We start from the raw sequence: 25,942 nt of genomic DNA, 5'->3' as shown, positions 1-25,942 counted from the left end.
TTTATTAATTGATTACAGTTTTACAACATTGAGTTACATAGCCATTCACGCAATAGAAAACCTAGAATTCTTTCAAAGAATTTACTGAAAAAAAAAAAAAAAAAAAAAAAAAAAAAAAAAGCCAGCGACGTTAGCCGAGTGGTCAAAGGCACACGGCCTATAGAGCACTCGAACTAACTCACCGGCCAGTTGTGGATTCGAATCCCAAGCTGGACTTAAAAACCAGCTTGGTTGAGATTTGACCCTTGCCGTGTAGGTTAAGATTCTTACAACCCAAAAGACCCCAACGTACCACTCTCAACAGTTAAAGTCGGCGATATGACCACAGCAGTTAAAACCGACTCTAAATAAAAATGAATTAAAAAAAAAAATTAAAAATTTATTGAAAAAAAATTTGAGTCAATTAGTCGATTTTTTGGCAAGTTACAGTCTTTTCTGGTTTCATACTCGACGGACGTAAAAATTTTTTGAACTATTCTGTTTTTTTCCGTTTTTATTGCATTAAATCAATTTTTAAAAAATATGGAATTAATCTCCATTAAATTATTTTGACAATAGTATGCAAAATATCTTAATTCCGTGAACTAACAAGGATAAAATAATGAAAATATTTGCCAAAATGAGGCAAAAAAAAAATATTTCGATCGTAAAGTACTATCTGATGCTTCGCATTATGAGTTGTGCAATATTTAGGCTATATTTATGTATTTTATTATAATAAACTATTTTGTAAAACATTTTCATGATCAGTTGTAGCTCAATTACTGTTAATTCTAACTAACTTTTATACAATTATCATTCCAAATAATGAAATTTTATGCAATTAGTTTATTAATTGTTAAAATATGTTAAATATTAGATGTAAAACCTTCAAAAATAAATTAAATTTAAAAAATTAATTAAACATTAAATCTTATTCAATAAAAATTTAGTTTTCCATAAATATAAAACCTATAAAAATAATCATAATATTCGATTGACAACAATATGCCTAATAATAATTTTATTCCATGTGTACGGTAAGCTGCAATAATTTTTTTTATTTTAATGGAGACTCCGGTACATTTCACTGATGTAAACTTTAAAAAGTATTGCTGTTGATTGTAATATATAGGAAATTTTTCAGCTCAGAGTAAAAATTTAAAATCTATTCGGGTAAATTTAAAGCAAATGGTCTCGCAATTTTAAAATGCTAGGCAGCAAAAGGAAATATAATGACTGAGAGGGCCGCTCATTATATTCTAGTCAACGTAAAAGCACGTGAAGGGATCGCGAGGATATCTGTGCCGTCATTTCCGGTAGCCATCGCTCATATTTATAATTTTTTATTCCCTCATCTTTAATCAATCGATAGTTTTCCGGTAAAACGACGCTTCGTTTTTTATCATTTATCATTTATTTATCAATAAAATATATTATTCGTATTTACAAAATGATATTCTTCATTAGCGTTATTACGTTCGTGATAAAAATATATACTTACCTTTAAGTGTAGCAGGTCGTTAGTCAATAATGCTAATAGCCAATTTTTTAACTCCCTTGACCAGTCTCAGCTATTAAATAAATTAAATTACTTAATTCCTTAGCCAGCCATTACTTTAATCCCCACGGGGATCACGAGGAATAAAATCAATAGTCTGGCTTGTCAGTAAAATTAGAATATTAATTTTAATTATTAAAATTTTTAAGTTGCGTGACGGCGTATTAACAAATTGTCACGCATGCACCTAATTGGTTATTTTTAAACGAGATGCACTCAAATTTATTGGGCTTAAATAAAAAAATGAGTATATATGCTCATGTGTAATTTATATTTAGTATGTAGTATGTGTGTTTTAAGTTTAACTTAATGGATTGATTTATGATGTTACATGATACCCTTTTATCTTTTAGGGTCATCGTAGGAGCACCGGAAGCACAGACAACTCAGCCAAATGTATTCCGTGGTGGTGCTGTTTACCGATGTGACATCGCTGTTGACGACAGTTGTATACCTGTTGAATTTGATCGGAAAGGTAACATTTTTTTTTATTCTCCCTGTCCCTTCTACTCTCTTGGATGAGAAAATTTTAAATTTAATAAATCAACACCGACCTAAATTTATGTTTTGCTGCACATGTAGACCCTGATCTTAAACATAATGATGAGTCTACCGGTCGGATTTGAATGTAGAGCAATCTATTTTAAGAGTTTGCACCCTGCCGTTGAACCCATGTTAGTTACTTTAACTTTCCTGACGTTTTATTTTATTATTATTTTTCTGTTTTTAAATTGGTTTAACTTTATTTTTAATTATACTGATGAAAATAATAATGATCCCTTTAAAAAATGTCAAATTGTAAATTTCGTTTTTATCACTTTTTTTTTTCAATTTGAAATTGTAGATTAATGACTGAAGATGTAATAAAATGATAGAAAATATTTATTGTAGGAAATTTAACTCTCTACAAAAAAAAGTTTACATCAGTTTTTTTTGTATATCTTATCATTTAAAAATTCGATTTTAAAAATATTAAATTAGATCTCGTATTTAGAAATTTTAAAATCTAAACTTTAGGCTAAATATTGAAGATGCGAAAAAGTAATATTAGACCTTTTTGTAGAAAATTCAATTCTCTATAAGAAATATTGAAATCAATTTTTCCGTATCTCTCATCATTTTGCCACAATTTTATTTAAAAATAATTCTCTTGGTTCAAGTATGTTTTTTTATAATTAAATTATTACTATTTTTTAAAAGCTAGTAAATAGATAATTGATGATCGAAATTTTATAGCCGCCAAACAGAAAATAAATATTGAATTGGTACTGTCAGCGGTTTGTCTTAATAGACATATTGTTTCGGGTCTTAATTAACTTGTAGCATGTTATACAATCCTGCTGGATTTATCCAATTAGCGAGTGTCTCTGTGTGGTATTGTGTTCTGTTCTCTCCGTTCTGAATATATATAAGCTTCAGAGAGTACTGTCGATTTCCATGTAAAGATACGAAACCCAGCGCAACTCAACTCCCGTCGTACACATAAGCCTAATTTAAAATTACGCGTAACGTTGCGTGTTACCATTTATTTACGTTAATAAATTCCAATTTATAATCTTATCTGTCGGTTTGATTTTACGCTATCACTTTTCTTAATTATCAATACAATGTTACGTAAAAAAATAAAAACAAATTAATTAGGTCGCTATAATTAGATAATTATTTAAAATTTTCTTTATATAAATTAAAAAATTCTTAACCCGGTATAAAAAAGTCAAATTTTCATCTGTCTCTATGGAGACGCAGCAAATCCGTCGTCATTATTTAAAATAAGCTCCGCTTCTATTCGGTTTAATGGTGAATATAAAAGACTGGATCTAAAAATAATATTGTTTTTAAATTTGCTCGGAATAAAAGCAGCTGTCGTTCGCTTCATTTATCTTACAATAAACAATAACTCATTAGTTATTAAAATTTTGGGTTTTACTAAGGATTCTCTTGTTTTGTTATAAATCAACAGTTTTTATTTTTATGTTTAAAAAGACCTAACCTTCAGAATACTTTTACTAAAAAAAAAAACTGTTTGATTAAACGAGAAATATTATTGATTCAAGAACAAAATTATTTTGTAGGTAATTAGTTATTTTAATTCAAAAATTAATCTTGAAACTAGCTTGGCTTAGTCTAAAAAATATTAAATTTATTGGTACTTTTTATTGGAAGTTAGTTGTTGTTTTTGCCGCTAGGTGGCTACGTCCTCTCACAACCAGATAAATCTTACCAGAGTATGTGTAAGGACCAAACTTTTTTCTATCTCCCGCAATTGCGAATTAAATTCTATATTATAGATCCCGATGTAAATAATCGGTAAAGAATAGCTGCTCTGCTATGATGAAAAATCATTTGTCAAGGATTAAAATAAAAATTCTGGCTAAATAATAAAAGATACGGAAAAATTAATAAAGACCTTTCTTGTAGAGGATTTAATTTTCTACGAAAAATATTTTATACAATTTTTTTGTATCTAATATTTCACCCAAAATTTTGAATTAAATTTTTTACCATAGTTCCTGCTGAAGTAATTTATAGCTACAGTCGAATCGCGTTATGAGTCCGACTTGTTTTCTTTGTTTTTTAACCAGTAGACTCGCGTTAATAAGAGAGAGACACAAGGAGGGCTCATAACGCGACTCGACTGTATACAGAAAAATAATTTGTAAAGAGTTGAAGTTAAAATTTTGAGTAAACTATCAAAGATACGATAAAATCGATAAGGAATTTTTCGGTAGAAGATTAAATTTTTTACAAAAAAGGTTTCTTATAAATTTTTCTTATTTTCTATATTTTGGTCAAAATTTGAATACGAAATTTAGCAAATACTTAAATCAATTTTTGTTTAAATATTCATAAGAATATTTTCGATAATCAAATAATTTTTTTCAGTGCATTATTAAACTTGCCCTAAACAAATAAAGAAACTGAAAATAATAAATAAATCATAACGATAGCGAAGAATTAACTGGACCCGTGGCCTTTGAGGTCACTCACATCTCACATCTCTCATTTGCCCGAAGCTTGTACTGGCCTTTATTCCTTTTTAACCACCGATGCATTCACCTCATCATTCCTTTATATAATGCCATCATCCATCAACACTATATCTATATATACATATATATAACATAACACACTCACATAAAGTCAAATACAAAGTTGAGCGCAAACGTCCCGGGCAGGACATTTGTTGGACTAGTATTGGGTATGATATCTTATATCTGGTCATCTTGGACGATTACAAACGTACATAGGTAGATATAACGCGTTGGTTACTCACAAGTTGGTCTTAGCTGGTATTTATCGTCCGGTGGTTACTTGAAATGAGGCATAAAAACAAACCAGCAATGCCTAATAAAGAAAAACACCGTAACTCGTACAAACTCTTCTATATACATCTTTCTGAGAGTAAGAGGTGACTTAAGGAAAGACAACATAAAACAAACTACACACCTCAGAGCACTATATTTACCGATAAGTTCTGTCCGTCCTTACCTACGACATCTTGTCGTGTTACCACCCTATTATCTTTTCGTCATGGAGCTAAATAACAGAGACTAACTCCAAGCCAAACACTCCGAGAAAAAACTCACATTACTTCCCTTTCATAGACCAACAACTAACGGATTTCATTCTGTTTTCTCCACTTTGACTTGTCAGTTCAGTTACCTACAGTATTACGCTTTTTAGCAAATATTTTTCCCGTTTTATCAAAAATTACATTAATTTTAAGTAATTTTTCTTTTAATTCATGCTGCATAGAAAGAAAAAAGTAGTAAAATTTATTATTTTAGTAGCCAACTGTATAAAATTTTGAGATAATCATCAATGATACTATGTAGAATAGGATTCATTACTATTTTTCTGGTGATAATTACTCTTTTATGTAGAACGCTATTCAGTCTTATTTAAGATAGATTTTATTACTATGAATGAATCAGCTGTGATATAATCATTAAATATTGATAATTACAGAATATTGATGATAAAAACTGACATAATAATATAGACCTTCTTGTAGAGAATTTATTTCTTACACAAAAGTTTCTTGGGATTTTTTTGTTAAGCTTGAAATCGAACTTTAAATTCAAATTTTGGCTAAATAATAAGAGATATGTAAAAATTGATGAGCACCCTTTTTATAGAAAATTTAATTTCCTACAAAAAAAAGTTTCTTTTGAATTTTGCGTATCCAATATTTAGCCCAGAATATTGGTTTTATACCTTTGTGACACCTGGTATAATCAAACACGCTTAGAATCTGATTTTAAATTAAAATTCTGGCTAAATGATAAGAGATTCATTTCTATAAATAAATAGAGCTAAATATAATAACCATTAAATATGAATAATTACGGAATATCGAACATTCAAAAGTCACACCAGTATAAAAGTTAACAGTTCAAATAAATATTTTAATTCTATATTTTGAAAATTGCAATGAAAAATATTATTGATAATATGGCTTTTAAAACTGATCAATTTAAACTCTGTAGAGTTTTCATTGCATTTAATGAATATTTTATTCAATTCGCTTTGATTTAATATCAGAACTTATTATTTTTTAAACTTTTTATTTTCAAGCTGTAATTGCTTTTATGAAAATTAAAATTTGCTTTCCTGGAAAAATCAAAACAAAATTGCTTACTACATTTTGATTTGACGTCTTGATTATTTTAATATTTTTTTTTTTAAATATGTGCAATTATTGTTTGAATTTTTGCATAAATCTATAATATATTTGTTTATGTACAACCTTACTAATTGAATTATAAGTCTATAACAGATGATAAATTTGACAATAGAAAAAACGGACAATTTCGATTGTTATTATATTCTCCTGGATATAAAATAGTAATAATTAGTATGTTATTAAAGCTAAAGTCTGTTTTTACAATTAAAAAAATTACTCGAGTAGTGACTGGTCATTGAAATGTTTTTATTACCATTTAACATATTAATAATTAAAATTCTATATTGGAAATAAAACTATTTTTTTTTTCTATGAGAATGCAAAAAAGCCAACAGCAATTTGAACCATAAAAATTACCCCTATCAGACATGTCAAATATCAGCTTGATATATTTGATCGTAGATGGCAGGTAAGTTGCGCTTCTCATATGCAGGAGATTAATATCCGTATAATATTTCACAGCATCCCATTTGCTTCATAGTTACTCAAGCTCTTTTAATTTTATGGCCTTGTCTTGGGAGCATTCATATTAAGTTACGTTAGCGTCAGATCTTTTCAACACTTGGCTTCCGTGGCTAAATAAATTAATAACTATTTGTTATTTATTGTCTTGAAGTTCGCAATGAAATTCGCTATTGTGCAAAGGGAAATGTTGTTTCCGTTAGTTCGTCGACCGTCACGGACGAGAACTCATTGTGTTATCTGAATGCTACAAATATAACCGATTAAATGATTTATGTGCTAGTTTATTGTTTAATAATAATAAAAGTCACTGATTATCGTTACTGATTACAAATATCTAGTCAGTTGTCACTTTAACAAATATTTGCTTAAAAGATGATGCGTACTTGGAAGACCGAAAAAAGAAAGTTTTTCTGAAGATTTTTTAATTGATTAATATATGAAAATTGAGATAATTTTAGCAAATATTTTAAACTGTAATTATAAGTTTTTTTTTTTTTGCAAACAATGATTTTTGTAGCTCTTGTATACGATCTCTAGACGGTTCTCTAAAAAAGGCTTCTTGCGGCAAGCAAGATATCTTCACTTTTCGGTAATATAAGATATTTTCTGGTGATCATGAAACGATCAAAGTAATTTGGAATCACTAAATCAAAAACTCAAAAAGTATAGATTATATTTTTATCAAAAAATTAATACGAAATGATTAAATCTTAACAATCTGGTTGAAATACTAAAGATACGAAAAAATCATAAGAGACTTTTCTTGTAGGAAATTTAATTTTTTATCAAAAAAATCCTTAATATTTTCTAAAAATCTCTTATTATCTAGCCGGAATTTCAATTTCACATTTTATTTCAATCGTCTTGGATTAGATCTCGTGTTTAGAAAGTTTAAAATCTAAATTCTGGTTTAAATATTGAGGATACGAAAAAGTAATTTGAATGCTTTTTTTGCAGGGAATCAAATTCTCTATAAAAATGGTCCTTATCAGTTTTCTCGTATCTCTTATATTTCAGCTAGAATTCTCTAGTTTAATTCATCAAAACTAAAAATTAAAAAAAAATCCCTTAATATAAAATATTATCCAGTGATTGATTCTAACTGCGAGAAATGCAGCCACCTAGCGGTCATTTTTAAAAATAAATTTTTTTTTCTGCAGAAAACAACTACATTAAAAACCCAAATCCACCGTACAACTTGATACAAATCGACAATAAGACACAGCAGTGGTTTGGAGCAACTGTTTCTACATCTCTCGAGGACGGCGGCCCGATATTGGTGAGTCAACTAGTCTTTTTTTAAACTAAACCCGCTAAAAAAAGTCAAATACATTTATTCCCCCCAGAATTATCTTCGAATCCGAATCTTTAAATATTTGTCTTGAGCGGCGAGGCGAAAAACAGTGTCGGCGTTTATTTTTTTTGGTAAACAAAATGAAAGCGACTTAAAGATAGCCAATATAAGTCACCGAAATATATCAATTTCTCATCGCGGTGCATTAGCCCTGGGCATAAATGTCACTTATAACTGGTACTATAACGAAAAAATGCTAATCCACTGTAAAATATTACGGAATAAGTAATATAACTTTCATTTACTTGATATTAATTCCCTCTTACTAAGTTTGCGCTTACTCTTTAGTACTAATGTTCATGAGAGCATGCGCATCAGTCTATTTCGGGCTATAAAAATAAGCAATCTCGAACCAGAAACTTAGCCAGTCTGGATAGTAAATAAGAGCACATTTGCTGCGAACGCCGAATTGAAAATTTTCTTTTCTAATTAGTAATCTATACTGTTTGTTTAAATGCTTAACTGGAAAAAATACTGAACCAATATGCGTAGTACTTGTACCAAAAGATGCAGCATTTCAGATGCAGGTTTTAGTACATTATACATCTTCGATTACTCATCTCTAACCTACATTTTTTGAGTTACAAAATGATAACTTTTATACATTATAAATACGATATTTTCGATTGTCATTTACGGAGAATCAAAATCAAAATCTACTCTCTAAACATGAATTAGTGAAAATCCACTGGAATAAGTGAATATTCACTAATTCTAAGTGCCAATCGAACCACAGTGGTGGTTATTATATAAAAAATATAATTAAGAGTAAGTCCAGTAAAGCAGGTGATTGACAGTACTTATTATTATGATTAAAAAACACCCAAAATAACCTGATTATTGATAATTTCAAATTTCGTGGTAAGTTAGTTCTTGGTTTCGCCGCTAGGTGGCTACATTCCCCCTTGCAGACTTATTTTACCACATTATATATAAGCTCCAAATTTTTTTTTATTGTCAAGGTCATGAAAAGTATTTTAGCAGTGTTCATTTCCAATTTTGAAAAATATAAATACATTTTTTTGAAGTTAAAAAATTCTTAAACAAAAAGACAAATAAATTTGAACTGAAGCTCAGTGATTGATAGTTTATAACATATTTTTATAAATTATAAATGAGAATAAGCATTAATATTCTGGTGAGAGGTTGAAAATCTCACGCTCAAGATAAAACTTACGATCGTTCCATTACAAACCCGTCCATCTTGATAAGCGTCTTTAATGTTACAATCTGCCGTACATACTGAAAATATAACGTGTCTGGAGTGAGAACTAGAATAAATGTTAAATGTAATGTAAGTGACATTGTACCACGTATGGAAATGCTCATCACGTACCAACTCACTGCTCCTGGCACTCACCACACACACGTGGAAAATTCATCCCGGTCTTTCACTCTTTAATCCTGTTGCCAACTTCTTTGCTCTTTATAGTCTCGCTGTGCTGTGCTTGAATTCTCTCTGACATTACATACATGTGATGTCCCTTTTTTCTCTGGCCTTTCAGCACAATGGAACTAAAAATATAGAACTACAAATAAAAGCTCCGAGTTGTTACACGCGGTTTTTTGGTAGCGATTTTTATAAGAAGAATATTATGAAAAGCTAACGATCAAAACTATATTTTAAACAAATGGTAATAATGATTGAAATAAGAGACAAAAAGTTATTTGTTTCACGAAAAATATTACAGTGGAGTCTCGTTATGAGTCCTATTTGTTTTCTTTTTTTTAACCAGACTCACTTTAATATGAGAGACACTTATAGGACTCATAATGAGACTCGACAGTATCTTGAAAATTACATTAAGAATTTGTCAAATTAGTTGGTACAATAATTAAGACATCTTTGTCAGGAAATGGGGCATAGAGTTAAAAAAAAAAACTATTTTGAATAAAACAAAGAGGATGAAAAAAAAATTTTTTTCAATTTTAAGTTACCACAAATGTTATTTTTAAATAAGATAAATTTTATTTCACCCTAAAATTTTGAGAAAAAAAGTTGAAGAAATTTAGAACTTAAATTTCGACTAAAATTTAAGAAATACGAAAAATTTATAAGATACACAGAAAAAAAAATATATTTAAAATTACTATGGAATTATCGTAATTTTTGGTATAGGACATCGTAGTGCCGGACCAGAGCTCAAACATACGAATTTATAAGATGCAATATCGTAAATTCTTTTGAAACAATTATTACTTAGATCATTTATGAGGATTACGATGTTCACATCGTAAAAATTCATAAGTAAATAGTAATTTTTGAAATGTAAAATTAAAAGTTAAAATATTGAAAAACTAGTCCTACATTATAATGTTACTATTTTTATTTTCATTTCAATTTTTTTTCCGTGTACCTTTTTTTGTATAAAACTAAATTCCCTACCAACGATCTCTTTATCAATTTTATCGTATTTCTAATAGCTCTCTCACAATATTGATTATAATTCTTCGGAAGAATTTTTCAAAATAGAAACTCTATATAGATTATTATACATAAAAATTTATAGTAAAAAATTACATTCAAAATTATGGGTAGAATATTGAAGATACAAAAAAATTATAAAACATCTTTTTCGTAGAAAATTTTCGTATCTACCAAAAAGGTTTTCATCAATTTTCCTGTATCTTTAATAGTTTATTCACAATAAAGTAGTTTTTTTGTAGTATATTAATTTCTGTGTCAAAATCTATGAAATATATTTTTAAGTACTCTAATATTTAATTAACTAATATAAAATCCTGCATTAATAATATCAGACTACAAAATCCATTTAAAATAGTTTCTTAATAAAGTAATTGAGGAGGATGGTTTTACTTGTATCACTGTAGAGTGTTTTACAAGGGAGGGTGGGGAATTATTGTCTCTCCACTTTTTTCTCCGCAATATAATCTCTCAACCCCGTCATTATAACTCTCAACCACTTTTTCGTCCCCACCCCCCTGCATGTCGGGATTTTTTCTTTCATGCCCGACACACATGTGCTGCGACTGTGGCCGACTTACGCGTTATAATCAGTACCTGCATTTGCATTACGGTCTTAAATAGTATGGAGGTACTTCTATAATGACATTTTACCTCCATAACTATATGGGAAAACCACAGAAAACCCGACCGGTACAGAGGCTGGCAATGAAACGCACATATTCTTAGTTTATAATCATTGAAAAATATTGGTGCGCGCCGGAATCGAACCCTGGTCCCACTCTTTCGAAATGCAGGTACCGAGCCGATTAGGCTATTGCCAACCTTCCTTAATAAAGTATTTTATTTTTGGCAAAAATTGCGTCCCTTACATATACTCTGGTGAAATTTTACTACAAGCGAGAAGGCGTAGTCACCTAGTGGCGAAACCACAAATTAACTCCTAATAAAAAGTATCAAATAACTTAATATCATTCAGACCAAGCTAAGAAAGTTGGTTTCAAGATTTAAAATTTTTAAATAAAAAAAAAAGGTTCTTTTAAAAATAATTTTCTTCAACAATATTTCTTTTCAATCAAGTACAACAAATAGTTACACTGTTTTACAGCAACATTACCTCAGTAATATATCAATTACATATTCCCCAGCAATATGTAAAAGCAATAAAAGCAATTGATTTAAATTCATGTCATGTAGATCCAATCGTCAGGTTGAACGCCCACATAATCATACCTTATATTTCAACAACGTCCTTGTTGTTTTTAATGTGGGTGCATGACTCCGATCTGACGTATATGGCCGTAAAAATGTCGCTTTGAGTGCATTGTACGAATCTAACCTTCTAATATATTCTGTTGCTTTCAAATGCAACTAAAACAAAAATTTAAAAATGAGACAAATTGCAGAAGTTTAATAAAAAATAAGCGAAATTGAAATCGAAAGAGATAAAAATAGGGATTGGGCGGCATATCAAACGATCCAACATACACTAACCTTAATTCAGTGGCGTCTTTCACCCCGTGAGTCTCAAAAAAGAGAAAAGAGCTGGTAAGCGAAGAAAAAAGCCTAACTTACAGTGGCAGATATAATTTTTTTACCGCTTCCCAATCCGTCCTTTTCCTTGAGCTGGAGCTATCCATTTAATCCCCTGTTTATCTTAAATTCCAAAAGTTTCCTTTAGTTTGTGTGTTTTTTTCTCTCCTCTTATCCTTTCCTGCAATAGTTGTCTCGCGCGATCGCCACGGCATCTCTTGTATTTTGGAGATTACAGCCTCCAGATTGCCGACAGATGTTTTACGTTCTCCACGCCGCGTGTCTTTTCTCGAGCCCACTATAACTACACCCTCGGCACTTTATTTTATATTGTATATATCACATTGTATCCTTTGTTCCACTTGAAGTATTTAATCACCAAAGGTTAAATAATAATTTACGAATGAAATATTTTATCTCCTTTTTTAATCATCAGCGCTATTTTTACCGCGGTAAAAATGTCTCGTGGGCTCTTTTTTTTTTTTTTATGAATGCCTCGAGCGCGAAGGGTATAGTATGTCACGACCGAAAATCTGGAAATCAATTTCGTCATACGATAAATCATACAATAAATTTTAAGCTCATTCTCTTAAAATAAAACTGTGTGTGCAGATTGAAATGCAAACACTCACCATAGTGACCATCCACTCATAAAATTTTAATAAAACGAAGAATGGTACTAGGTGCAATAGGATTAATTCATTTTTTTTCTAGTAACAATTACTATATTAAATTGTAATTAACTAAAGAATAAAGTTCACTAAAATTTATAAAAATTAAAGCTGTGTAAAATGCTATTCAGTCTTATTTAAATTCATTTGATTACTGACGATTGATGATAAAAAGTGATATAGTGATAAGGACCTTTTTTGTAGAGAATTAAATTTCCTATACAAAAAGATTTTTTTGTAAATCCAATATTAAGCACAGAATTTTCATTATAAATTTAAGAAACACTTGATCTAATCAAATATGCTCAGAATAAAATTTTTAACTAAATGATAAGAGATATGCAAAAATTGTTAAGAAACTTTTTTATAGATAATTTACTTTTCTGCAGAAAAAGTCCCTTTTAATTTTTTCTTATCTCCAATATTTAGCCCGAAACATTGATTTCAAACTTATCTAGCTTTTAAAAATCAACAATTACACTCAAATTAATATTTTTAAAATTGCAATGAAAAAAATTACTTGGTGTGTCTTTTAAAAATGACCAATGAAAATGCTCTTATTAACATAAAATTTTTCACATCATTCAGTTTGTATCGATTAAATAATAAAGCTATTTTTTAAACTTTCTATTTTGTACTTATTTTTATAAAAGTTATAACAATTCTCTTCGTGGTGCAATTTGTCACAAAAAATTAAAAAAGTATCAAGTTTTAATTGTTAGCTCTTCATCATTCGGGTCACACGCCTCTTTATTTATAATATATTAAATCAAGAAAAAGAATAGCTGAAGATAAAAAAAAGATTTATAGAAAAATTCTTCAACTCATGACATTCTATTCGATGGGTTGTCGTGAAAACAGAAAGAGATGATATTTTAGCCCACAACTTCAACGATATTAGGCTTTTGATGAAGAAAGACAAAATATATATAAGACAAATATATATATATATATATATATATATATATATATATATATATATATATATATACAAGAGCAAAAATAAATAAAGAATAGCTTGAGGTAAAAACGTCGGAACGTCTTCTGCAGGAGTAGATGGGAAGAAAAGTAAAGAGTTTCGCGAGCAACACGGTACCGCTGAGCCAAAACAATCGCCGGTAAAATATGGGCGCGTCCTCCCGATAAACCTGGTGCAAAGCGGCTTCCTCGCGGTCGGCTGTTTTGTCGTTTAAACAAAAAATTTAAAAAAAGCGATTAAACTGAAAGAGAGGAAGAGAGGAAAAGAGATAGAGCTTGTAGGGTATATAATATACCGGTAAAAGGGTAAGATTGTAAGGACTTTCAGATAGGAAACAACAAAAACCACCGATTGTGTGTATGTGTGTGGGGATAAGTAGCTGTAGAATGTGATATGTGATGGTTAAGAATATATTGTAGAAACAATCGGAGACAATCGCGACCTCCGGGACCTCTGAGAGCAGAATCTTGTATGAGTCCGATATCTTAAGCCTTAACCTATAAATCTTTTAAGGCTTATATTCTATCGATATATTCTTCGCACCTTTTTTGGAGATTCTTCTCTTCAGGTGCTTTTGACGTATCGAATGGATATTTGCATTGTTAAAGAACAATCAACCTTTTTTATACAATCAACTGTTGAATTTATCGTCAATTGCACGACTGATAATATGCGAAGCACTAAAGAGAACTCAATGGTTGAAAAATTTATTTTTCCTCCTTTCTGAAACTAATTTTGTTGTTATTAAACGCCTCATAACGCGAAGCGGTTGAGGTAGGGCTTTACTATCGCTTTACCAAAATCAAATAACTTTCTGAAGTAAAAATGTCTCTTTTTTTATTCACAATGCACTTATAGAATAATATGAATACACGTATGTCAAGTAAGAAAATTTCCGAGCCTGTACGGATGTCAATATGTGCGAATATGGCACGATTACGTCCGCAAAACTTAATATATCGAGATAATTTGTTTTATTAGCTTTAAAATTACAGCGCGCAGTTTCCTATTCAAAATGATTGTATACTTCGGTATCGTTTAATTATAATTAATGAAAAAAAAAAAAAAATCGATTAATCTTTAGTATATCTATTTATATGTTAATAAAGACTAACATTAATAGCCGATCCCCTCTTTTTCTCGCGTCGCACTCACTACGAGAAACGGTACTATCCTTGTTGCACTTATGATTATAAAGCTTTTGCAGTTTTATGTTTTTTTTTAACAAATGAGAGTTTCGAAAAAAAAGCTCTGCTACAAAATAGATAATTAAAAAAATCTATTACGTACCAGTGTTTTTCTCAAAATTCTTCTTTGTCTAAAAGAAAAATATAGAGCTGCAATCGTAGTGACTGGTCGTTAAGCAACACATAGGCGCCCGATCATCTGTTCAGTGGTGCGCTTAAGCCCTATTTTTCTCATTTAAGATTAAAATAGCGCGAAAAATTTGAAATTTCCCGAGTAAAAACAGAATTCCGCCGCACCACCGCCGCAACACCACTGCACGGCTTTTTAAGCGCCGCACCACCGCTGCACTACAGCCGTGACAATTTTGGTTATTTTATAAGTGCCGTATCACCGCCGCACCACCGCCGTGACAAGTAAAGAATTTATCTATTCGCCGCAATACCGCTGCACCAGCGCCGTGACAAGTAAATAAATTTCTATTCGCCGCACCACCGCTGCACCACCGCCGCACCACAGCTGTGACGCGCCCGGGTAAAAATAAAATTATTAATTTTGACGAAAAAATAATAAATTTCGTTCAACCGCCGCACCACCACTGCACCACCGCCGCACCATACCGCTGTTTGATGGTATATACATCGAAATAATATATTCGTTGATCATTCAAATAGCTTAACTAAATTTTTTAAGTTAAGTATGGCTTGCAGTGCAGTTGGCAATGTTCGAGACTTCCATGCAGACGATCCAGGTTCGAATCCTATCACAGTTCAATTTTTAAAATTCTTTCCGAGTATTTCAATAGGCGTACCGCTTCTGTCCAACCCGAGGACGAAATTAAAAATCTACATCAACAATACGACTAAAAAAATCAATAATTTCGCGGTGCTTTGGCCTGATTTAAAAAAAATTTTTTTTTTTTAATATTAGGCATTCGATTAAAAGGAGGTTGATCAATAGGTCTTACATAAAGATTTCTAGTCGCAATATTTATTAATTAATTATTGCGTGATAAATTAATTATGATACCATTTTTTGTGAAATTGTAGGTATGATTTAGCATTGGTGCGGCGGTGGTGCAGCGGTAGTGCGGCGATGCTAGGGGGAGTAAATTTTTTGCGTGCGGCGTAATAGTCCGCCAAACGGCGGTCGTGCAGCGGTGGTGCGGCGGTATGGTGCGGCGGTGGTGCAGCGGTGGTGCGACGGTCGAACGAAATTTATTATTTTTCCGTAAAAAATAATAATTTCATTTTTACTCGGGTTTAATTAAAAATTAAATTAACATTATGAGGCATGCACTTTTGAATTTTCCAAACTATTTTTTAATTTCAACTTTGAATCTACTGCTGAAGTATGCCCAAAAAAACAAAATTTCTCATTACACAAAAGCTCAAATTTTGTCCCAACCTACAAAAACAACCAAATTTAAAGCTTCTGTCTATCATTAGGTTGATGAAAGCGGAAGAGAAAGATGGCGGGGATAGAAAGAGATGAAAGTTAAAAAGCCGGACAATACACATTCCTTGGTTGTGTTTTGTCCAGAGGACAAATTGCGACGCCTGCTAAACGATTTACTTTTTTTGTTTTACTCAGCAACTCTGCCCTCTTTCACTCTACACCACTTCGCAACTTATACTCTGCTGATTCCATACCAGTTTAGTTGTTGTTGTTATTATTACTATCATTGTTGTTAGTATATAATATTGTCATTTATTATATTCTTGGAGATCGAGCAGACTGTAAATGTAACGTTACCATTTGAGGTTCTAAGTAATCTCCAACAATGAAAGTATAAAAATAAATTAGGATAAACAATAACAAAAACTGTTGGCAATCCGCCTTCGATAGCTGATTTATGACACTGGGGAAAAGTGTGGACGCCAGAACTCACAACTTGATTGATAGGTTCAACGTTTATCCATACAATAAAACATATAAATATATATATGGTTGGATATAATGCGGATGAAATCAAATATCCGGAGCGAATCTCCGGAGTTTAATGTCTCTTGTATTGGGCGTATCACTAATGCAAAGAATAATATATAAGAACGATTACATGCCCCCGCGAGGACCATTTACCTATAAATAATCCCGTGACTCAGTAGCCGCAAAAGGTGAGTCAACTGTTAAGTTCGGTTGCTCATATACTATATATTACATATATATCATGATAATAAGTCTAAGGAACTTCATGACATACATGTTAAATTTATTTTCGCTTTGTCACCTTATCTCTATTTGGTCGCTAGATAAAAATTAGTATTCGATTATCGATATGATGACCAATAGATCTAATAATGTATTTTTGATTTGAGTTATTACTATTATTATTATTAGTACTGAGCCTTATAGAAGAAGTTTTGTTGTAATAGATGCACGTCGGAAGTGATTTAGGTTAATAATAACCCAATTTAAAATTCGTCAGCTTTTTTTGTTTTGTTGATCACACACGACCTATAAGCTGACCTCATTCACGCCCTGAAATAACTCCGTATGCTCTGTAATTTTAAATGTATATTAATATACAACCGGCGTATTTATATTTTTTTTTTGGAAGCTCACCTATTTTCTCCGAAATAACTATTATTCATAAGCTTTATTTTAAAAGTTTTGGAAATCATAAACGATTGACCCTGCTGACTGTTTCTAAAGCTTTTAGCTATTTTTGAGGTCAAAATACTCGAAAATTTACTAATGATTCTAAGCTCAATTTCAGAACTTTTTTAAAAAAGCCTTTTATAGAATATATTTAAACTGCGATATAGCTTGAACGTGTCGTTTGATTTTCATTTTATTGACGGCATTCAATACAGTATTTCAAGATAAAAATGTGTTTATAAGGTCTTAGATCGATTGGTTAAAAATTAAAAAATTATCTCGAAATAACGTAAAAAAATTTTTTTTCGATTCTTATTTTTCGAATATTTTGTTTTTATTATTCATAAATTACTTGACCGATTGATTCCAAAATTGATTGTGGCGTAAGGATTAGAAAACTGAATCGGATACTACAAACTAGGCTCAGATCGGGTAATTAATTCAAAAGATATCGCCGAAAATCAGTGAATCAAGAGAATTTTACAATTATTGTTCTTCATCCAGTGATTTTTTAGAATATCTCCAAAACGGTTTGACTAATTGACTTCAGAATTTAATGAAATCCAAGTCTCAATAGATTCAATCGGTTGATTTGTTCTAAAGATATCGGGCTACAAAAAAACATTAAACACGGCCTCAAAAATTCAAAATTTGATAAATAATTATTTTCTAAAATCGAACCCAACATTATAACAACCCAATTTTTTTAAACTGAGAATAAAAAAAATTCTACTCTCCTTAAGATTCGAATTCTGAACCTTTCGCGGAATATTTTCTATAGACCTTTATATTTTGACCTTGCCGTTGTAACTGCGAGAATATTAGCCACCTGGCGAAATTTTTAAAATTAAAATTTTCGAAAACATCACTTCTGATTTAAGAACAAATATTTCATTTATTATATATATAATCTCCTATCAAAAAGAAATATTCTCTTTAAAAAACTTGTCCTGAATCAAACCGGTCAAGAATTTTTAATCTTACAATTAAATATTTTATTACAACAATGAAGTGATATGAATTTAACTTTGAAAAGAGTTATTTTTTATTGACCTTGAACCCCGCGGCCCTCAATAATAACTCTTATCATTTTGCTGAAGTGATAAATGCCATAAATAAAAATCATACAAGCCACACACTGGCCATTGAAAAATCTTGAATAGTTAAGACACGATAAAATAGTCGAGAACTAAACAGCAAGATAAATATTTACGAGCTAAGGAAGAATAAAGAATAAAAACGACCAAGTGAATTGGAAACAATAGAGGAGGCAAGTACGCCAATTTATCCATTGCGCTAGATTAGTTGAATCATCGTATACGATATACGTAAGGATACATGGACATGGACCCTTTGATGGTAATTCTGTAAAGGTCGAGTGCTGTACAGTTTGGCTCTCAAAAGTATTGTGTGTATGTATTTAATGTTTAATGCTGAGTTGTATTGTTGATCAAGTGAAAAGAGTAAGATAAAATGAACCGAACCGAAGAAGATAAATAAAGGAATAAAGAAAAGAGAAATGTTAAATTGCCGCGGGGAAACTAAGAACAAAGGCGTTCAATGAGAAAGCGAGGGCCGGATAAAATAGTCTGCACTTGATGATAGCTGATCGATTGCAGCTGGCGTGTATATGCTGGAGAATAGAATCGATGACTCGTCGATAATCGTATACATGGCGTGAGCTTGGCCTGCCCATAAACTTTCTGTATATGTTTATTAGCTGGGCTAGTCTGGACTCTGTAGTCTCGAATGATCGTACATGCTACGTGCTACTATACAGTCAAGAGGTAAATCTATTCGACGTCTTTGACATCCACCGGCCAGGACAGCTGCGATCATCACGAGTATTGTCCAGATGTTACTGATACGCTCTATTATGTTGCAGGAACAACATTTTGCGCTTTAATTTCTCGGTATATTATTTTAATTGCTTTTTTCGAGAATGATTTGGTCTTTTGGGTCAAAGAAGTTTTTTACGACTTAATTATAAATTTTTACACAAAAAATTTTGTTCAAAAATTTCGACTAAAAAATCATTTTTCTTGATTCGAGAAATTTTTTTTATTAATAGGATTAAAAAGGCTGAATTAAGAAAATAAAGTTGGATTGGAAAAGAATTTATTCTTAAATTAAGGTAAAAAAAATTTTAATTAAAAAGTAGAGGATGTGAAACTTTAATGAATAATTATCTGGGCTGAAGAAGTAAATGCGTAACTCAATAATATTAATGTTATTGGGTTGATAATATATATTTTTGTTTTAAACTTAAAATAATGTAAATTTAACCCGAGATTGAACTCAAATTCTGATTGGTCTTTGCTCTTAAAAAAGAATGATAACACTTCGCCAACACTGCATTCAAGTACTTGACTTTAATCAGTTGATATATTAGTAATATGTGATTTTGTTAGGGAGTTTTTGGTGGTACTGATGTCTAATTGTTTAAAGTCAAGAACATCATCTTCGAGAGTTTAAATGTATCTTTTGTTTCGAAAGATTTTATTTTGTTAGTCCGAAATATTTTATGTTTAAATAGAAAAATAAATAAATATTTCCTGATAAATAATTTAACTTTATTGAATTATTTGAAATTATTAATAAAAATTTCCAGTTCAGTGCACCCCCCCCCCTAAGATATTTTAGCTCTGTCGCAATTTTTTCATTAGTTACTAACAAGAGAAAAAAAGATAACTTGTTATATCTTAGGGAGGGAGCACTGTATCAAAAAAATAGTTGACTTAAATCAAGATACTCGTCACTTTCATAAAAATTCACTTTCGCCAAGATATATTTTTTGTTTGTATGGATTTTACATTTCTTCTATTTAAGCTTAATTTTTGTGATTAATCGATAAACAATAAATAAAGATTTTATCAGAAGAATTTTTATGGACTAAAAGAAAAATTATTTGGTCATATTTTTAAGATTTTAAACCACCGAAACTTTGATCCCAACTTCAATTGTGATATTAGTACACATTAATATTAATAATAATAAAATAAAACCTATTAAATCCTACCCAAGGTCGTAATTCAAACGATTTAAGTAATAAAAATAAATTAACTCATAAATTTAAATCGCCGCTGATTCATTTTATTTAAATATTTTCTCTATAATAAATAACGGCTGGCAAACAGTATTTTTGTCGGATCAGAGAATTTATATACTAACTTATGAGGATAGTATATATGGATATTTTAATTTGTTTGTTTTGCGAAACGTAATGTCTAAAAACAGAGCTGACGCATTCGCTGATTCAATCAATACAAACACCGAGAAAATTGCTAAATTTGCAAAATTATTAAACTGTTGTGAGCTAGCTGGTGTGGCCTTTAATTAGTCATGCATTTTATAATTTTGATTTTTGTTTTATTTTACAGGCTTGCGCACCCAGATACGTATTCTTCTCTGTGTCCCAGCTGAAAAAGGATCTGGGAGATAGTTCCAGACAATCTATTGTGGGAAATAGACGCGATCCAGTCGGCACGTGCTGGGTTACCAATTTTACGACTTCCACTGAATTTTCACCATGTCGAACACGTGAGTTCTTTTATTCATTATTTTATTTTATTTTATTTTTTTTTTTTTGATATAGAAAAGTAGAAAAGATATTATTATTATTATTGCTATTAAAACATCTGAAGCTGCTAAACAATAATAATAATTATCATTATTATTATTATGATAATGCGATCAGGATCACGGGTAATTGGAAAATGTTTAGACTGGAAGTGAACCGTACAAAAATGAATTATTATGATAATTATAAGAAAGGTAAGATTAGATAACATAGTTTCCTTTAAAATGATTACTCACATGACAAAATTGCCTTGAAAATATCAACCAACAAAAAACCGCGAAAACCCGTGGAATAAAAAAAGAGATCAAAATAAAGATATTTATATATTTTTTTTTTTAATCCTTATGATATCTATTAGAAATACTTTAGATGCATGTTTAATAATATAACATTAATAATAATTTTGGCTAAAAACTTAATTACTATTACTATTAAAAATTTTAAGCTGCATAATAATAATAAAATTTCTAGTCAATATTATTATTTTTTTTTTATCCGTTTAAATTTTTTGAATAACAGGAATAATAAAAGTAATAATAATAATTAAACTTAAAGTTTTTTTCATGCCTACTGGTCAAGTGACTAGTGAACCTTATTCAAGCCAAGCGATGGACATTCCACCTGCACTATTGGTCGAGAGACATTCTCTCTTTGCATTAGTTCTATGGGGTCCATCGAACTTGAATACTAGTAAAGCTGGAAGTTTTGTGGTATCTGTTCGAGTTGTAAAGATGTTAAACAAATGAAAGAAAATGAAAGAAACTACATGAGAGCAAAGATAAATTTTGAAAAAATAAATGGGGTAGGTTACCAAGCCAGGAATCGAACCTGGATCTCCCTGATAACATGTCAGGAACTCTATCAGTTAAGCTACCGGGCCCCTTCCACCATCCACCTTTCTCAGTCCATTCTTATACTCTCGATACTTTACTTACTTAAAAAAAAACTTTAATTTATTTATACATAATGGGTCATGAAGAAAAAAATAATAATTAAACTTAACTTTTACTTTTCGATAAAACTTATGTGAAAAAATATTTCTCAAAAATTTCATAAAAATCAACTATTATAGCAATAAAAATTTTGATATTAACACTGAATAAATAAATAAATTATTAAAAATTTTAAAACAAAAAAAAATAATTTCGAAACTTTGGTGGAATAAAAAAACTTTTACTTTTACGACCGCACACACATTTACACATAAAAAAAATATCGAAATGAAAATAATCGAAGAAGCAAAATTAAAAATTACCAAAAAAAAAAATGAAAAAAATAAAAATGATTCAATTCGAGTGAGTGACTCCCAACAAAAGAATTAGCACGCAAGCAAAAAGTGAATTCAGTTACACACATGGTTAATGAAATAAAAGGTAAAATTTTTATCGTCGCACCTTCCGCAATTAAAATTCTCCATTTTCTTGCACGCAAACAGCATTTATTACCGCTGGTTCTTCATTTGTGTATTAACAGCACATGTTATTAGATTTTAGAGCTTCGCATTTCCGGTTGTTAGTTGTTAGTGTCATCATTAATCTCTGCTTTAAAAATTTCATTTATGAAAGTACTAAATGCATGGAGATAAGTAATGTAATCTAAAATGTACTTTATGATTATTTATTGTCTTTTTATTAAAACTCTGATCAAAATGGTTTTAACAAATTATAAAGTACAAGTTCGTTAACGTGGCCTCAATAACTAGCCAATATATTTTAACTAGTCATTTATTTGACCCGTAATAAAAAAGTAATATCTATCTCATTGTCTTTTGCTTTTTTAATCAAAGTAACACATGTCTTTCTATTTGCAATTGTTTAAGATAAGATAACATTTTTTTTTGCCTTTTAATCAACTACTTGGAACTAACATATTTATTATTATACTCATTATTGAAAATGTACCTAAAGTATTCCTTATTGATATCATAAGAATAAAATGTAAAAAAACAATATCTTAATTTTTTAATTGTACAGTTTTTTTGGGATTGTTCGTGATTTTTTGCAATTTAATATTTTCGAAATAATTTAAACCTGTGGGTATTTATTTTAAAGGAAATTTTGTATCCTATGAGCTCATCTAATTTAACCTAAATTATTATTATTTCCATTCAAAATTTAAAATTTTGAAATAATAATAATTTGATTAATTTAAAAAGAAAAAAATTTTAAACCGAGAGAATCATTTTAGAATGAAATTCTAGCCTAAGGATAAGAGATACGAAAAAATTGATCATGACTTATCTAATAGAAAATTAAACTTCCGAAAAAGAAAGTTTCTTATCATTTTTTTTTTGTATCTCTAATAATTATCACAAAATTATGATTTTAAACTTTTTAAACTCGATCTAATTGAACACTTTTGAAGTCTATTGCTGGAATAAAAATCTGGTTAAATGATAAGAGATACACAAAAATTTATATGAACTTTTTTTTTATAGAAAATTAAATTTTTTACAGAAAATGAGTCCGATCATACTTTCGTATCTTCAATCATTAATCTCGAATTTCAACTTAAAAAAAAATAAAAAAAAAAAAATAGTAAAAAAGCACATTTATAATTTGAAACTTTTTAAGGTTTATTGTTATTATTGTTTTAAATTTAAAATAATGAATTCTTGAGTTAATGAAAAAATGCAATTAGCTCTACTAATTTATCCCTCGTATTTAAAAAGCGGTAATTAAACAATTTGTACGGATAAGAGTAAAAGAAATTCTTGTGACATTAAGTCTTTTAAATGTCACTTGATCTATATTATTATCAATCATTATAATTATTGTTATTATAATTATTGTTTACAAAAAAATCTTCCAAGAAGTTTAAAAAGCGGCGCGTTTGAATTTCCTCTGACAATGAAAAAAAATAATTTACCGGTTCATTTAATCGAAAATACCCATTTTTATTTTTATTTTTATAAAAAGTAATTTATTTAGCCCGTGTTGTTTAAAAATTGAAGCAATTACCATTTTAAAAAGAGACCGCTTTGCACTTCCAGGAACTTTTTACTAGTGTAGGGCCTTTGCAACCGGAAACGTCCTATGGGTATGTTCCCTCAGCGGAAAATATTTAAATTTACAGAGTTGAGTGTATCTACATTCAGACAGCTGCAAAAATGTTGCAATTTAACCGCCATAAAAACATCTAAAATCTATAAATATAATTACCATGAAAATTATAAAAATATACACATATAATGACAAGTAACAAATTACAATTGATACGATGATTTTTCAGATTTATCGAATATTAAGTGCTAAATATTGAGTTTAAATATAAACAAACAAGATATGGATTGCATTACATTACTGTTTATTAATACCACAATATTCAGTCACATAACACAAGAGCTTATAGCCACTTATAATATTCTCTCGTCGTCTTATCCGTCTCAATTTGTTTTGCGCTCATTGCTTGTTACTACTGTTTAGTGTGTGGTAGTTTGTATTATATATCATATTTATATACTGTAATATTACTTTTGTGAGTCACACACACCTAAACGCCTACATGTTAAAGTAGACACTCTATACTACACTTAACAACATCTATGTATTATATACTACCCGTATCGGAGATTTATAATACAACAGAAGCATTCATTCTAATGTATGTAATGGATAATGGACAAAAAAATATTTTATTTAATTTAACAGCGCACATTCTTTTGAAATTCTAGTTTACTCTGTTATGTCAAAAATATTCGAATTGCTAGTAATTATAATAATTATTTTTTTGGTATGGCTAGATCTTTTTGAATTCTTCAATAAATTAAAAAGTGTCAAGTTCATGTTTTCCTATATTGATTAAAAATAAAAACAAAATTTTTTTGTTAAAAAATCAATTTCTTATAGAAATTGGCGCAACGAGCAGAGAGTGTGTGCTAACATACGAGTGAAGAAAACCTCACTCATTAAGTTTACACATAAAGTAATGTAATATTCCTCTCGATACTATGATGAAAAAATTAATTGTAAAATTCTAATATTGAAATTACCCAATGCAAATATTTATTAATAAAAAATATTTTTATCTTAAGTAGTAATGAATAAATAAATGTCAGTTTTAATTTCAGATTAAAGAATGGACATTCATTATTTTATAATGATATTAAACAAATTATTTGCACGGGTAATTAAAAAATCATTTTTTTATGAACAAAGTAAGTTTTATAAAAAAAAAAAAATTTTTGTTCAAAATCGAAAAATTAAATTACATAACGCTGATAGACTTTCAACAATTTTTAAAAATTTAAGCAATTTTTTATAATGGAAATGTAATTATATTAATAAATGCACTCAAGAATATTTTTAAATTAATTCTGTGCAATTTTTCAGAATTATTTTATAATTTAGAAATTTAAATTTATTTGAAAATTTTATAAAGCTAGTTGTCGCTTTCGCTTTTTTACAGTAAAAAAAAATTAGCATTTTGAAAATATTTTTAGGAGATTAACAAATCAATACAAAATATACATACCTGTTAAGAAAATAATATTAATAATGATTTTTGTTTTTTTAAGCAGAGTTTTACTGAAAAAATTCGATTTCTTAATATTGTCAGAAAAAAAAATTAAAAAATTGTGATTGAAAAAAAAAATATTTTTTTTTTATTTATTTAACAAAATTTGAATTTATTATTATTATTATTTTTTTTTAATTCTCAATAATAATAACAATAATATATTGGAAAAGTAATTTACGTAAATTCTCGGAATAATAATATCATGGTGTAAAAAAATGATATTTCATATTTTATATAAAAAATATAATTAATGTATTCATAAGGTATTTTCTATAAACTAAGATTCATAAAAAAATAAAGAAACAAATATTGACCACAAAAGAGTTAATATACTAATTAAAACTATACTTTAAATTAAAAACTCATACTATAAATTTTGTAAATTTAAATTAAGACACTAATTA

The 25,942-nt window shown here is 29.3% G+C and overlaps 1 protein-coding gene and 1 long non-coding RNA gene across 5 annotated transcripts in view; one reads left to right on the top strand and one right to left on the bottom strand.

Annotated features, from left to right (window-relative positions):
- Positions 1 to 25,942, top strand: part of LOC123270944 (integrin alpha-PS2) — a 61,201-nt gene that overhangs the window by 10,251 nt on the left and 25,008 nt on the right. For both annotated transcript variants that reach the window (XM_044737129.1, XM_044737130.1), the window contains exons 2-4: positions 1,894 to 2,015; positions 7,853 to 7,971; positions 20,821 to 20,980. In XM_044737129.1, coding sequence (XP_044593064.1) covers positions 1,894 to 2,015; positions 7,853 to 7,971; positions 20,821 to 20,980 — 401 coding nt within the window. The remainder of the gene's footprint in view (positions 1 to 1,893; positions 2,016 to 7,852; positions 7,972 to 20,820; positions 20,981 to 25,942) is intronic.
- On the bottom strand, positions 9,020 to 24,690 carry LOC123270946. Of its 3 annotated transcripts, none has more exons than XR_006510732.1 (4): positions 24,182 to 24,690; positions 23,981 to 24,121; positions 9,383 to 9,561; positions 9,020 to 9,317 (listed from the first exon to the last, which is right to left on the bottom strand). It is a non-coding gene; the product is annotated as an uncharacterized LOC123270946 (long non-coding RNA). The 3 variants fall into 3 exon arrangements; XR_006510731.1 differs by having other exon boundaries at positions 23,981 to 24,165; positions 24,230 to 24,690; XR_006510730.1 differs by lacking the exons at positions 23,981 to 24,121; positions 24,182 to 24,690 and adding exons at positions 11,589 to 11,842; positions 11,966 to 12,469.

The sequence above is a fragment of the Cotesia glomerata genome, linkage group LG8 (genome assembly GCF_020080835.1).
Source record: "Cotesia glomerata isolate CgM1 linkage group LG8, MPM_Cglom_v2.3, whole genome shotgun sequence".
Classification (NCBI taxonomy): domain Eukaryota; kingdom Metazoa; phylum Arthropoda; class Insecta; order Hymenoptera; family Braconidae; genus Cotesia; species Cotesia glomerata.
This window is presented reverse-complemented; position numbering and strand designations above follow the sequence as displayed.